Source organism: Colias eurytheme, chromosome 11 (genome assembly GCF_061535395.1).
Source record: "Colias eurytheme isolate Ceu_HAF_F1 chromosome 11, ilColEury1 Martin Lab GWU primary, whole genome shotgun sequence".
In the NCBI taxonomy this organism is placed as follows: Eukaryota; Metazoa; Arthropoda; class Insecta; order Lepidoptera; family Pieridae; genus Colias; species Colias eurytheme.
Window position 1 is genome coordinate 3,929,192 of NC_142990.1, and position 14,504 is coordinate 3,943,695.

General features: G+C 33.9%; 1 protein-coding gene across 2 annotated transcripts in view; it reads right to left on the reverse strand.

The window, feature by feature from the left end:
• Positions 1-14,504, reverse strand: part of sfl (N-deacetylase and N-sulfotransferase sfl) — a 124,094-nt gene that overhangs the window by 43,772 nt on the left and 65,818 nt on the right. For both annotated transcript variants that reach the window (XM_090106803.1, XM_090106802.1), the window contains exons 4-6: positions 10,211-10,463; positions 9,272-9,434; positions 4,093-4,299 (exon numbers count right to left, since the gene is read on the reverse strand). In XM_090106803.1, the coding sequence (XP_089962929.1) occupies positions 4,093-4,299; positions 9,272-9,434; positions 10,211-10,463 (623 nt within the window). The remainder of the gene's footprint in view (positions 1-4,092; positions 4,300-9,271; positions 9,435-10,210; positions 10,464-14,504) is intronic.

The following is a 14,504-nucleotide window of genomic DNA, read 5'->3' on the forward strand; positions in this document are numbered from 1 at the left end:
GGGGCTTTGAAATAGGGTTACTTTTCAATTATTTGAATAATGAACACGCCATTTTGTATTATCTAAACACTTAATTACAAATATGAAAATTCAAATTTGTATCATTTTCCTTTTTGTAATTGACGTCGCATTTAGTTGAAGAATTCTTACGGTTCATTATAACATCAAACAAGCAAATGCTCATTCTAACCCCACTATGTCAAATTCTTTTACTGTAAACAGGCGTAGAGCTTGCGTAGAGCATTCTTTTGTTGTTATTAGTGCGTTCGAAAAGATTTTATGCAACGTTCTAATACTGAACAACTTTTAATACCTACGAGTTTTCGTTTACACTAAAAGATCACGAAATACTCTTGCTGATGAATGAATGATGAGATGCTATATAGCTCTATGTTTGTTTGATGTACATGCACCATTAGAGATTCAGGAATTAATTTAGGTTTCTTAAAATAAAGATCAAATAAAGCCAGACATTAAATATAATATAATTATTTAACATAACAATGGAACCTTTTGATATACATAATCTGGGATTAAACGTGATCGTTATTATAACAATTATAATCCGTACAATTCGCGAAATGATTAAATTCACTTAACCAGGCAAAGTGCGATTTAATCCTGTCGCTCCATTAGTGAAATCTAAAAATATCCACGTGCCCCCCTGGAGACACGATTCCATATTCTCTGGTTAAATTAATGAGTGTGTAACTATGTTATATACGTACATATATTATACATATGCTATGTGGTTGAAAATAAAATACAATTGTTGTGGGTTCCAAGATGATACACGTGTATATTTGAGCAAATAATTTGGTATATCTTAACAAGACAATTTGTTTGAAAAAGTGAATACCTTTCTTATATAATATAATCAATATATTAATTATAATGCCAATCAATTATTATTGGCTCTGCTTACAAGTAATAAGCTAGTTACGAGAATCGAAACAACAATATCGATACATCAATACATGTAATTGAGTTTTTATCGTAACATAACGGCAATAGTGATGTTTCTTGATATGTATTTATACAAAAACAATAATCACTAACTACATACTATTAACCAAAGTTTTAGCTTAGCTTTCTCTGTCCCTATGTATGCTTAAATCTTGAAAACTACACAAAGGATTTTGTTGTGTTTTTTTAATAGATAGAGTGATTCAAGAGAAAGGTTTTGGTAAATAATTTAATAAGTTTTAGACAACGCGGGCGAAGCCGAGAGCGGCAGTCTTTAATATTGTTGAAAAAGCGAGTTAGCACAAACTCGTTACTTGCTTGTATAAGCCATCGTCTACAGAGCGGAGGCTTTGCTTTAGTTTTTGCAGAAAATATCATTGAGGGATGCATTTTATTTTAAAGGAAATTTCTTTAGCTTAGAAAATATTTTGCAGTGCAGCCAGTGTTGTATAATATTTGTATGAACGCATATATCAAAGAATTAGTGCATGTTCTTTGAAATGTAATACTGTCTTAATAAATATTACCTACAAACCGCATTTTATGCGACAACGATACGCGAACATAAATCAATCGTTAAAGCCATATATATTACTAGCTTTCCACCCGCGGCATTGCCCGCGCAGTCAAAGAGAAACCCGCGTAGTTCCCGTTCCCGTGGGATTTCCGGGATAAAACCTATCCTATGTCCTTTCTCGGGTATCAAAATATCTCTATACCAAATTTCATGCAAATTGGTTCAGTAGTTAAGGCGTGATTGAGTAACAGGCAGACAGACAGAGTTACTTTCGCATTTATAATATTAGTATGGATAGTATGGATTGCTATCATGTTCCTTGTGTTATAGTAATTGTTAAATACATTAGATTATAATTTGCTTTAATGTATCTGATCATTTATGTTAACATAGCTTACTATGTTAACATAAATACTTCGTATCTATTCTGCGTTTAATAGGAATAAATCGTGTTGAAAACCGTTAAAAAACGTGTAAGTTCTAAATATTACGTCATATTGATTTTTATGCGATCTCGGCAGATGAGTATGATTTTCAAGTGTACTTATACCTATATCTATAGGATTATTTTTTGGCAAGCTCTGCAGCATAAACGGCTTGATGGATTTTAGCTTGAGAGGTGTCGTTAGCCGGCGTTGTCTTTTTGGCGGCAAATGATATATCTAAAAGTTTTTAAGGGCAGCCGTATTTTTTTCAACATGACAGACAACGTATCTAGATTATAGCACGGATTTTACGACCTATCGACTAAGTTATATAATACTAGAAGTCCGCCCCGGCTTCGCTCGTGGTACATATTTCGCAATAAAAGGTAGCCTATGTCCTTTCTCGGGTATCAAAATATCTCCATACCAAATTTCATGTAAATTGGTTCAGTAGTTTAGGCGTGATTGAGTAACAGACAGACGGACAGAGTTACTTTCGCATTTATAATATTAGTATGGATGTACCTACACATATTCCTCATGATATTATTGTCTACTTATTATAGGAATACCTTCTCAATTTTATTATCATGTATGAAAAACACATTCAATTTGAAGTCGTATCCACATCACTTCTAGAACAATATAATTGATTTGAAATTGATTTGATTTGAACACACAGGTCCTTTGAGCCGATTTCCATTGGTACCGCTCTAACTTCAGTACGTACATCGATATACCTATAACTAGACCGCTTTCGATTCGATTCAGCAGAGTTAATACGCTGTAATCGGATTTACGTGGCCGTTATTGCGTGAGATACTTAAAATCAGTTCACGCCAACTTTGCTTGGGTGTTCTGTATTTTTTTAACTCAGATTTAAAGGAAATTAATTATAAGTTTACTACATTCTACACCATAAAATATTATGATGTCTAGGATTTTTTTGATCGAGTCAATTTGAATAAGATTTGAATAGATAAATTATTTTGTCTTGAATTTGTTAAAGAATACTATAGGCCATTTAGGCCATCATCACTATAGATCGCAGAATGGAAACGGGTAGGTATACATGTTGCAAAAAACTGAAAAAATATTCCTTTTGAGAGCAGACGTAATTGCGTAGGTCAGCTAGTGAGTTTACTACTTTCGGAGACAATTGGTCGATTGTTTCTAATATTATTAACTTATCTTTATAATTGGACACTCGAATCATTAATTCAATAAATCCTGATCGTTCGTATTTAGATAGAAACATATATTTGACTGATTGACTTTCTATAGAAGCAATTAATTGATCTTCTCTTTGTGCCGTGCTAGAGCAGCACTTTCAAAGGGCTCAGCTGGCGCTTAAACCCAGCAGTATTGTAGCAATATGGGTTAACCACTGCATCATGGCGTTCATATTTGATTAATTTCAATGTTTCTATGCGATTTTTCTTTACTCATATCGCTACATTTAGGACGATTATTGTTATTCTATCGTCTTAAAGATGTATTCATTCTAAAGCGTAAAAAATACATAGCTATATAGATCATCTAGCACCATTACTTTCATATCACACACTGGAAATAATACTGCTTTAAGACATCATGGTCCTGAACAAGTTTTAAGATCGTTTATCACACAAACGATTCAGTCCAGTCTTATAATATCATTGAAATACCTGTTTCATAACGATGTAAGTATTTATTTCATCAAAAACTAATAACTTATAAGAAGATTATAGCATTCGAAGTCCAACGGAAAATTTAAACTGTCCATTCTCCTTCCGAGAATTTTAATTTAATGTTTTCACAATATATTTATTGTGAATCATACTCAACCAACTTTTTTCAATTACAGATTTTGTTTCATTTATTGAATAAGTTACATGTTTGTTGATTTTGTGCATACAGTCGTAATGAACACTTTTCTTTTCTCTACATATAAACAAAAACATTTCAAAGACAGTCGTCCTATTGTAGGGTATAGAGCAGTTGCATTTCACATATTGTTTCATAAGTTGAGAACAAGCGAAGCAGACGAGTCACTTGATGGTACATGCTTACTAGTGCTCACACTCAAACCTTATCGCTTCATCATCATCCGAATATATCATATACTAGGTAAACTATAGGTATGTACGACAAATAAAGCCTTCTATATTTTTTTTTTTTTATAATGAATATATATTCACTTACCTCTCTCCCCCACAAAGATGTCATCGATATCCACTAGTATCCACCGCTCCAGGCTCAAGCTGAGCTGGCCGTGGCTCAAGTAGCTCAGCGCATCAAGGAAGAGTAGCCGGTGCAACCAGAACTGCAGGCCAGAACCGAAGACGACTCTTTGTATGCCGTCCAGACGGCCGTGGTCTTGCATCACTGTCGCGAGTGGTATTCGGTCTTCTGTTGATTAATGTGATGGAATATATATTATGTTTATTAGATAATAGATATATGTATATTCTGTATTTAATTGGAAAAATCATTATTTTAGTAACATAGAAAACTATATTTTGTATCTTAGTAAAATAACCTAGTTTATAAAGTCTATTTATGGAATAAAATATGTCTCTTCTAGAACTAAGTTATGGCCTGTAATACAACATTCAGTGCCAAAACCCCACAGTCCTATTTTAAACTAGATGGTTTTATAAATTAAAACCATGAATTTAAAATACACAATGTCAAAATTAAAAAGAACATATTTTTCCTCCCTTAACATGAGCATGAGGGAAATTATCAATGTAGGGTATTTTCGTAAATATTTGAATTCCACTTCCTCATATTATCTTTTGATTATGAAAATCCAATTTGATATTTGGAATTACCCGATGCGTTATAACGCGAAGTATTTTTAATTATCTTTAATAGGTAATTATAATAAATAAAAACATCTAGTTCAAACTAGAGGTTATCAAACATGAATGCTAAATAAAACAGATTATCGTTTTTTTTTAATGAAAGTTAATTATTATACAGTTTTATATTATGTGCCGTTTAGATTCGTGTGTTGGAGACCTTTGCAACTGTTTTTGCTATTCAATAATGTTAATCTATCATTAATCTTATAATTTGCCATTATGGATTTTACAACAGAATAATGATAATTATTTTTTATAACTAGTAATTTCAGATGCGTAGCTAACTTAGCCTCAGAGCTCTTGAAAATGTATTTTAATAATGATGATATTGATACAATAATTATGATATATTAAATTTCTGGAAAACAACTTAATTGTTTCCTCATTTCTAATTAATCAATGCGAACTTCAAAGCGATTTTTCACAATTGTGTTTAATAACTTTTACTTCCGCTTCCGAGTAATATACAAAAAGTTACGGAAGTAACAGTGAAAAATATTAAATCAACGACAAATTTTACTACGAATACATTCTGTGAAATGTTTACATTTATATTCAATACAAATTATAATATATGACGTTCATAAAATAAATTATTGTAACAGGCAATATTTTGGATAATAATGTAGGTGTTTTGATACCGCTACTTATTTAGAAATTATCTTACTATTATACCCTTGAATATACATTTTTTAATGCACCAAGCTTCTAAGTATTTACGCTAGCGTGACATTTTTCCTTCCTACGGCAAAGCATAAATTTAAGGTTATCACTTGTAATTGAGGCTTTTACATGCGCTAATAACCTTGACCATACTTGACGGATCTCAAACCTCTCCCGCTGCACCTTCTTTTTTCCTCGCATTTTGTATTTAAAAAGATACTAATCAGTGAAACAAAATATCCTCGTCAGGGACTGTTGTGTAACTGATAATTTATTAAACATAAAATTTTCAGAGCTCTAAGTAAGCAGGTTACGAAGTTTATAGAGTATTTGCGGAAAAATCGATGACCACGGCACATTTTTTTTCTAGAAATCTATTAACTTTGGAAAAAATTCCTCGCGAGCAATTAAAGATCAAAGACCATCCTATCTATACAAATATTATAAAGAGGAAAGGTTTGATTTTTTGTTTGTTTGTTTGTTTGTATGAATTGAATAGGCTCCGAAACTACTTGGCAGATTTGAAAAATTCTTTCACTGTTGGAAAGCTACATCATTTTTGAGTGACATAGGCTAGGTTTTATCCCGGAAATCCCACGGGAAAACGCGGGCGAAGCCGCAGGCGGAAAGCTAGTTTTATATATTTTTTTCGGTATTGTGTTTTATGTTGTACCAGACTTTATAGAGGTTGAACATAGTCGAAATTGCCGGGTAACGCCTTAATGCAGAAACTGTACGTGTGGCCCGGAAGGTTAACTCAGTAGTTATTTTAATGAATAAGTTCTCAACCACGCGATTTAAGCCTTATAAAATTCTTAGAAATGACGATTTCATACTTTAATCAAACTAAAAAAAAAACACATTTAAAATCTGCTTTTTTGCAGTAGGTAATCAAAATGATTTAGACATCTCCAATGCGAAATATATATTTTTATAATTAAGATAATCCGTGTTTGATGTTAAAATCAAGATTCATCCTTTGTAAACATCCTTTGATATGATATGAATAAAGGAAGGAAGCCTTATGTACATTGGTTTACAAAAATGAACTCATACAACGAACAAATAGAACACATTTCTAATTGAATCAAGAATTAATTATTGTACAACATTCGTTATAAAATATGCAGTAAAGTATCGTCTCGAGAATTGCTAGAACAATAACAGAATACTTTACTAAGATGAATTGTTCCAATTACATCTTCCTTAATTCGTCTGGTATGGCGCAAAACAATTATTTGTGAGATAATAAATAAATTATTTTAGACGGAATGGCTTCTTGTTGTTTTAAATGTTCTAGTAATCGTCCCGAATTCACACGAGTATCACTATCAGAAGTAATTAGAGAACATGTTTTTTCGTCCAAGATTAATATCAATAAAAATGTGTAACAGTCTACATTGCGTTAGTCAGAATCATGTCTTAAAGATGTTATAAAAACAATTTTTGGAACATATGAGCTCATTTAGTGTATTTTTTGAAGTGTAACTTAAAAATCTAAATTAATTATTTAAAAAACATTCATCTTAAATGTAAATAAAACTTGATGTGAAAATAAAAACTAGGTATTATTATAAAGTAACCGTAACCGTTAATTCTGTTCGCTGCAGTGTGTTCGAAACGCAGGATTAAATAGTTTAAAATCCAATTTCTCTGTTTTGTTTCAGTTTTAAACCCGTGTTTAATTTTAAAATTGATTATACCTCGAGTATAAAAATGTTAAACCTATTTAATGGAATTGTTATTGTGTATTTTAAATCATAATCTTTTTGGGAATTAACATTGGTAGGGGTCTAAACTGAACAACAAGGCAACGGACCGGAATAATAAGAGTTATCAACCGTTTGAAGCTACGTTTATAAATTTTCTCTGGCATCATTTTACTCAATTTTATCAATACTTCTTTACTTTTAGGGCCGATTTGTCAATCTTATATATAAAAATGAATCGCAAAATGTGTTGGTAAGCGCATAACTCGAGAACGGCTGAACCGATTTCGATAATTCTTTTTTTCTTATATTCCTTGAAGTACGAGGATGGTTTTTATGTAGAGAAAACGTAAATATGTACCACGGGCGAAGCTGGGGCGGACCGCTAGTGCTTGGATAAAATTTTTCCGTCCAATAAAGTATTACACGATAATATTAAAATGTCACGTAAACTGTCAAATATGGGCAATTAGAATACGTTTTTAAAATGGTAGTTTTATACATTATTCGACGAATGAGTTTTATCCAAACATTGAAAAATCGGCCTTAAGTGAGTCAAACAAGTACATAATATAAAAGAATTGCTCATAAGAAGTGCTAATAAGAAATAAAATTCAATATACCGAAATAAAAATTAAAATACATTTAACGAACTCATTTACAACAATCTATCACAGCTTATAGCTAGAACTTCCCAAGAACTAGGGAAATCTGGTTGTTCCGTAGATAAATAGGAATTTACAACTACTAGTTATAGCCAAACGTCTGCATTTAGCTCATAAACAAATGTTTCTCAGAAACTTCGGAATGATAGCTTCAAGTCTGATCTGAACAGCGTGCACTGAACATCTCAACATTAAAAGATATCTATCATAACGAGAACTTATTAAATCGTAATTGCTTCTTACATAAAATACTATTCCTTATAATTTTTCATCTAGATCGAGCTGTTTGTTGTCTTTTTAAAGTATCATCGTAACGTTTATATAAAGAAAGAAATATTAAAGCAAGTTAAGAAGATAGATTTCGTTTTAAAAGTTAAGAAAACAGAAGCTCCATTGTTTTTTATCATGTCGTTGTATACAACTGAGATTCTTTGAATAAAGGAACGCGAAAGAAAATAAAAACTTTAAAGTACTGCTGTAGAGCAATAAATTAATAACGCTGACATAGCACTGAATATGTTAAACGTAAAAGACACATCCAGATAAATTTAAATTTCAGTGTTAAAATGTAACTAAGAAACAATCAACCGTCAATTCTAACAATTGACGGTTGATCGTGCTCTAAAAATAAACAGAACAAAAGCATTAAGCCACTCGTCGTTACCAGTGAATAAAAAACAAGAACAGAATAATAATACAATCATAAAAGAATTTACTCCACACTGCCATGAAAACGAATAAAATTCGTACGTAGATATAGCAATGTTAAGAATGGGTGCCGTCAATTTGCGTTTTTATAGACTACGAGACTCAAAGTTCCCCTGAGATAAAAGTTGTTTTTATGACTCGGGCGCTATCAATTCAAATAAGTAATTGATGGGACCATTGTAGGGCAAAGGCCTCGATACTGTCGGTTTTTTTACAACGAGATGTAATTGTCTTAAACGCTGGGTCGATCGTGGACCCTAGCTTGTGAATCATACAGGTCACACATTACACTATAATGGATCAATAAATTATTGTTAAGTTTATGGTTTCCTTTTAAAGTTACGCCTTATTGTAAGTATTTAAGTTAAGGTATTTAAAGGACCAGTCCTTCCATCGTTCACAAATAGTACTTGTACAGTTTACATTATAATACATACACACTTAAAATATTCTCAGAATTGTATGTTGAAATTACGAAAACATATAAATTCAAGACTGATGTTTCACACACAACATTGTTCACACTGAACCCGAAATTCGGTGCTCTAAGTATTCAAACATGAAATATTTAGGTACGTTCAAACAAGCTAGACGATTCGACAATAATTTTATTTTTCGTGCAAACCTAATTTATTTTATTCCTTTCGTATTTTAAAGAGCGAAATATTACATAATACTAAAAGCTTCTTACGTGAGATCAAACTTGATAATACGCTTCTCAAACAGGGCTCTGTTATTAGCCGGAATTCTAGAAGTTTCGAGAACTCACCATTAGTTCCATATTCGTTCTGTCTAAAGGCCCACGCGACTGGCTCGTAGGTCGAACTGTTCGGTCTGAACACTGTCCAGTGGTCACCGGGTAGCGGGCCCCAGGCGGTTTCGCCAGCGCGCGCTAGCCGGAGCACTGGCGATGCGGGGTTCAATGCCGCATCCTGGTGAAAATGATGGTATTTTAAAACTAAATTCTTGAAAACTTTTACTTGCTTTACTCGAAAAGCAAGTCCTTGGTAGATCTACAATATACAGGTACTGTTAAACCTGTATTGGTAAGTGTTTTGGGAAAAAATATTGGACACTTCCAGGATACATGACCAAAAACTTTTACATTTACGTGTAGCTTTATGTTGAATATTCACCGGTACTGCAGACGTGCCAAATTCCAGCAAGTTCGCAAAATGGAGCACAATATTTGAACCGGATAACAGACATAGGAACGCAGCAATTTAATTAAAAGTCCCGTGTCCCCCATTGATACCTAGGATGGATGGATATGTCATACGCATTCCATATCTTTTTACGGGTCCATTTATTTATAGCCATGTGTTAGGTGTTTTGATAACAAGTCACAGGGTTACAGATTCTAGAGAGAAAAAGCTTTGAGATAATCTTAAAGCTACACATAGCTAAACATAATTTCTACATAACGTATAGTTTGTACATAAAACATCTCAGCACGCTCAATGTGTCTTTTAATAAAACAATTTTATTACTATTGCTTGGGAATAACATAACATTTAATTTTCTTTGTAATAGTAATAAATATTTACGATCCAAGATTAATTCAAAATTATATATTATACTTGAAATGATAAGTAATCCCGCATTCTAATACATCGTCACTGAAAATTGTGAAACTCGTACGTCGTAAATTTTAAAACAGAACAAAATATATAACTGATAATAGGGTGTAAAATAAATTTCAATTTACCTTAAGTCTCAAATTGGTATGCATGAAGAGTGGGAATCCTTTCAGCTGGGCGCCCACGAGGGTCTCCTCGCCGGGGGTCGCGAACCCAACCACACCTACTGAATATTCTCGACAGTACTTATCGAGAAGTTCTCGGTTCCATTTGTCCATGTTCGCGTATTTCGAAAGCGACTCGAACACGATGACGCCGTAGCGCCCCTTGTCCAAAGTGGTAAGAACTGGCAGGCTTTTGCCGGCGACTTCCACCTTGTACCTGCGAATATGTGATTTATGTGAGTTGTTTCTGTAACAAGTAAACCTAATTGATATATTTCATACGCATGGTTTTACTGGGCGGGTTATTCTGGGATTAAAATTACGTTCGATCTTCGATCCACTTTGCAAGACATATTCTCAAAATCCATTGGTCTGTATAGTTTGTTAAATATTAATTATTTATGATTTGCTAAATTTTACGTAGATTACATTTTTTTATTCCTCGCATAGGTGGACCCATAAATAAAATTTTGTAGTAGAGAACGAAATCGAATTTGAATTGAATCGTCTCTACAGCAGTTTCACAAGTGACCACTACAAACCGAAAAACTTACAGCAAAATGTAGCGTTGTATAGAACGAAGGGTTCATTTATTTGCCGCAAAAATCCGTTCTAGTTAAGGCACGAAATAAAACTACACATTGGATGTGCAAACTGCTCAAACAATGATCATGAAAGGAAAAATGCAAGAAGATATGTATGCGAGCGATAATAGAAACAGCGTCAACTTCTTTAAAAATACATACTTATACATAAAGCTTAAGTCGTAGCACAATAGATAGTGAATTTAATATACATTTTTGCATCAGAAAAATCGATACAAATATCGTACAATTCACGGGTTCCACAACGAGATTGCGACGGGAGTGTCGACGCCAATTCCCGATGCTCAGTTCTTAAATCAAATATATTCAAACCGAATAAGCAAGAAGCGCAACAAAAATAAACACCTTTACTCTTTTAAATTATAGCGTATTTTTTGCTCACGCAAAAATACAAACATATATACGCTTGGGTTTGCGCAATAATTAATGATTCTTTGGACAAAAAGCAGAGGTCCATGTTGTGTAGGTCAGCGTAATTGCGTTGTTCTCTTTTTTTTAAAGGATTTCCATTTGTAATTATATTTTTAAATCCAAATTATCCTTTGCTCGTTATATTCTGCAGGATTTAATTGTAATAACGACTCACCGAAAAAGCTATCTTGGATTGTATAAAAGAGGTATAAAATAACATTTAACAACAGCAAAAGAAAGGACATTTAAAAATATAAACTCCGGTCTCAAACAAAAAAATCTCGAGTTGATTGGCAATTTTGAAGCTGAAACTGTATAAACATTCGCTCTAAGATGCTCTCAAATTTCCAATCAATAGGAGCAATTTAACCAATATTGATAAAATCTGATGGGCCAATTGAAATTTCTGATATTGGAAGTATAAACAGAAAGCTACCAACAGGTAAGTGGGCTGAAAATATCGAAGAGCATTCATTTCGTTCGAGACTCGAGTAAAGTATGGTTTCAATTTGGCAGGCTGAGTGCACTGGCGAGCGGCGCGGGCTGAATGGTAACTTGCAAATAGCATTTACGTATCTCTGGCCTGTCCGCCTTGCCTTGCTACCTAAATGTACATTATATGCCGCGTTTGTTGCCAACCGAGCGCCAGTTACGGCCACGTTACCTCCACATTTGCCAATATTCACAAAATGTTATCTCTACCGTGCGATCGAGCCGGCTGCGTTCTTTTTGCTTATGCGGTATTGTATAGAATTTTGAGCGGTAACATGTTTCTAATTACCTTAATTAGTGCCCCGCTGTTACTGGAGACAACACTTGTTTTAAATTAAAGCACGCAAACGGCCTAATTTAACCGTGAATGGAATGTGAGGAGGGCTAATTCATGATAAGGGAGGGAATTGGGCGAGCGCTGGGAGGAAGAAATGTCCCAATTTGCGTTGCCCAGAAATGATAGGGCTCATTGAAGGGCTGTTTGTTTTAGCGGTCTAAAGTAAATAGAAATATCTTCTTTATAAAAAGGCCCTTTATATTCCGAATAAGTTAAAATAGCGCATTGGTTGTATACTTTGAATAAAATTCTATATCGACGACTTTTTACAAGAAACAATATTGACATTAATTTTCAATAGATATTATTTCCAGGAATTGAGAAATTATGACCGAAAAAATATCACATAACTACATTCAAAGAGTGGCCTCCTTTATGAGCCTCGTGAAATAAGGAATTGGTTAATAATAACACATGAAAGACATATCTTCTGCGGGTTGTATAAATACATCAGAAATCAACCCAAGTTGCTCGTATATCGGCAGTACGTTCATGTTTGCATAAGATAATTGCCAATTATATCATATTGAACGCCGAGTTGGGTAAAAGTATTCCAAATGGCCTAATAATATGTGATGTAATAAACATGAGACGATAAGGGGTGTTCCCCGGACTTTTACTGTAATGGCGGAGTGTCATAAGTTAGTGAACCAACGACCGCACCAACCGCTTTTATGGTATGGAGAACTGACTCCTAACGAACTTTTAAACTTTGCTTTTATATGAGCGTCATAAACAGAGAGAAAATTATGCACGCGATTATTATGCATTGGATCGTTCTTTTAGTGATTTTAAGTTTACGATTGCAATGATTTTTTTGTGAAATTGAATTTAGATTAAGTAAGTACCTAATAGCCTTGTAAAATTTGGAATGATCCATAAAACAACAATCTCTTCTCTTAAATATACTACAATGAATATAGTCAGCATCAAGTCACATATGCAGTTGAATAATATTATGAGCTGACAGTCTGTTTCTCATGGCATTAAGGTGACGCAAATTTCGCACAGAGTAATTAAGCCGTTTTGACAGCACAGAGCACTAATGAGGAATGAGGTGGGAAGGCAGACACGAGGCGAGGCGCGATGCTGCCTCTAATGGCACTACTAACTAACTAAGTGTCACCGCAACGACTTCTAGATGCGGCGCGCTCGCACCGCCAGCCTGTCACCTTATAATTTAACTCCGCATTACTGATTCACACATTTGCTTATACGAAACAATATAGAAATTATTACGGTTCCCTTACATGTGGAGCGTACATAACGTAACCTTATATAGAAGGCACGGCCTCTAATAATTAATAACCTTCGCAAGTAATGTTTACAGTTACCGTTTGCTTCAATAAACTGTTTGAATTAATAACGTGTTAATTAAGTTCTATTGGGGTTATGTGGATATCACAGACGGGTGTGTATCACAGTGACAAATCTATATTAATCTTTCGTCAGCCTTCAACGAAACTTTGCTCAATACGAAAGCGTCCCTGAATATCATTTATGACACAATTTAATTTGCGTTTGCAATTTGCTACAATCACGTCCCTTTCATTTTTTTCATTGCATTTATTACGCACCGAATACAAACAAGGTCCCAAGGTAGGCAGTCATCAACGCAATTGGGCGTACGCTCGGCTGGGTCAGAGTGACCCCTCCACAATAATTCGCGAAATGACGTCCATTTACCGTGTTTATTTCCCGCTTTATTAATCTTTTAGTGGTCAAATGCGGCGTGACTTATGCGGTTTAAACTTATGATAACGAGCGATAAACTCCCTGATAGTCTTTATGGGAGATAAAAACTACTTTTAACACTGTCCAATTTCTTGAAGATACTAAGTACACACGATCCATATTGACCCAGAATTATGATATCACAAACTAATTTCTAAGACGTCAAACATTTCACAAACAAGCGCGGAGCGTTGGCGACATCTCCGCAATAGGTTCAAGTAGCGAGCAATTTTTCCAACGAGATCGGTGTTCGATTGACGCGAGCTGAACGAGATGGCTTTGGAACAAACATGGTACATACACAAACACAACCCCCCTCGTTGAACCTTTTCGAGCCACCACTTCAACTAGTCTGCAAACATCGTAAGGTAATAGTCATCAACAAAGCGGACCGGGTAAATATACGGACAAGATTTCAAAAGATACCCACCTAAAATATTAGCTCCCGCTCACAAGTCATTTGTTAAAGACTCACTATAATGCTAAGATTTTGATGTTTCCATATTATTTGAGGTGCACTTGAAATTCTACAGAATCGTGGTCAGATTCTAAGAAGCATATGATTTCTAATAATTAAATTTTAACTAAGAAGTGAATTAAACATTCGTTCATTTCATACTAACAGTTTTCTAATAATAATTTGCATTTTAATAGAATATTTAATGCTCAGTAAATATAA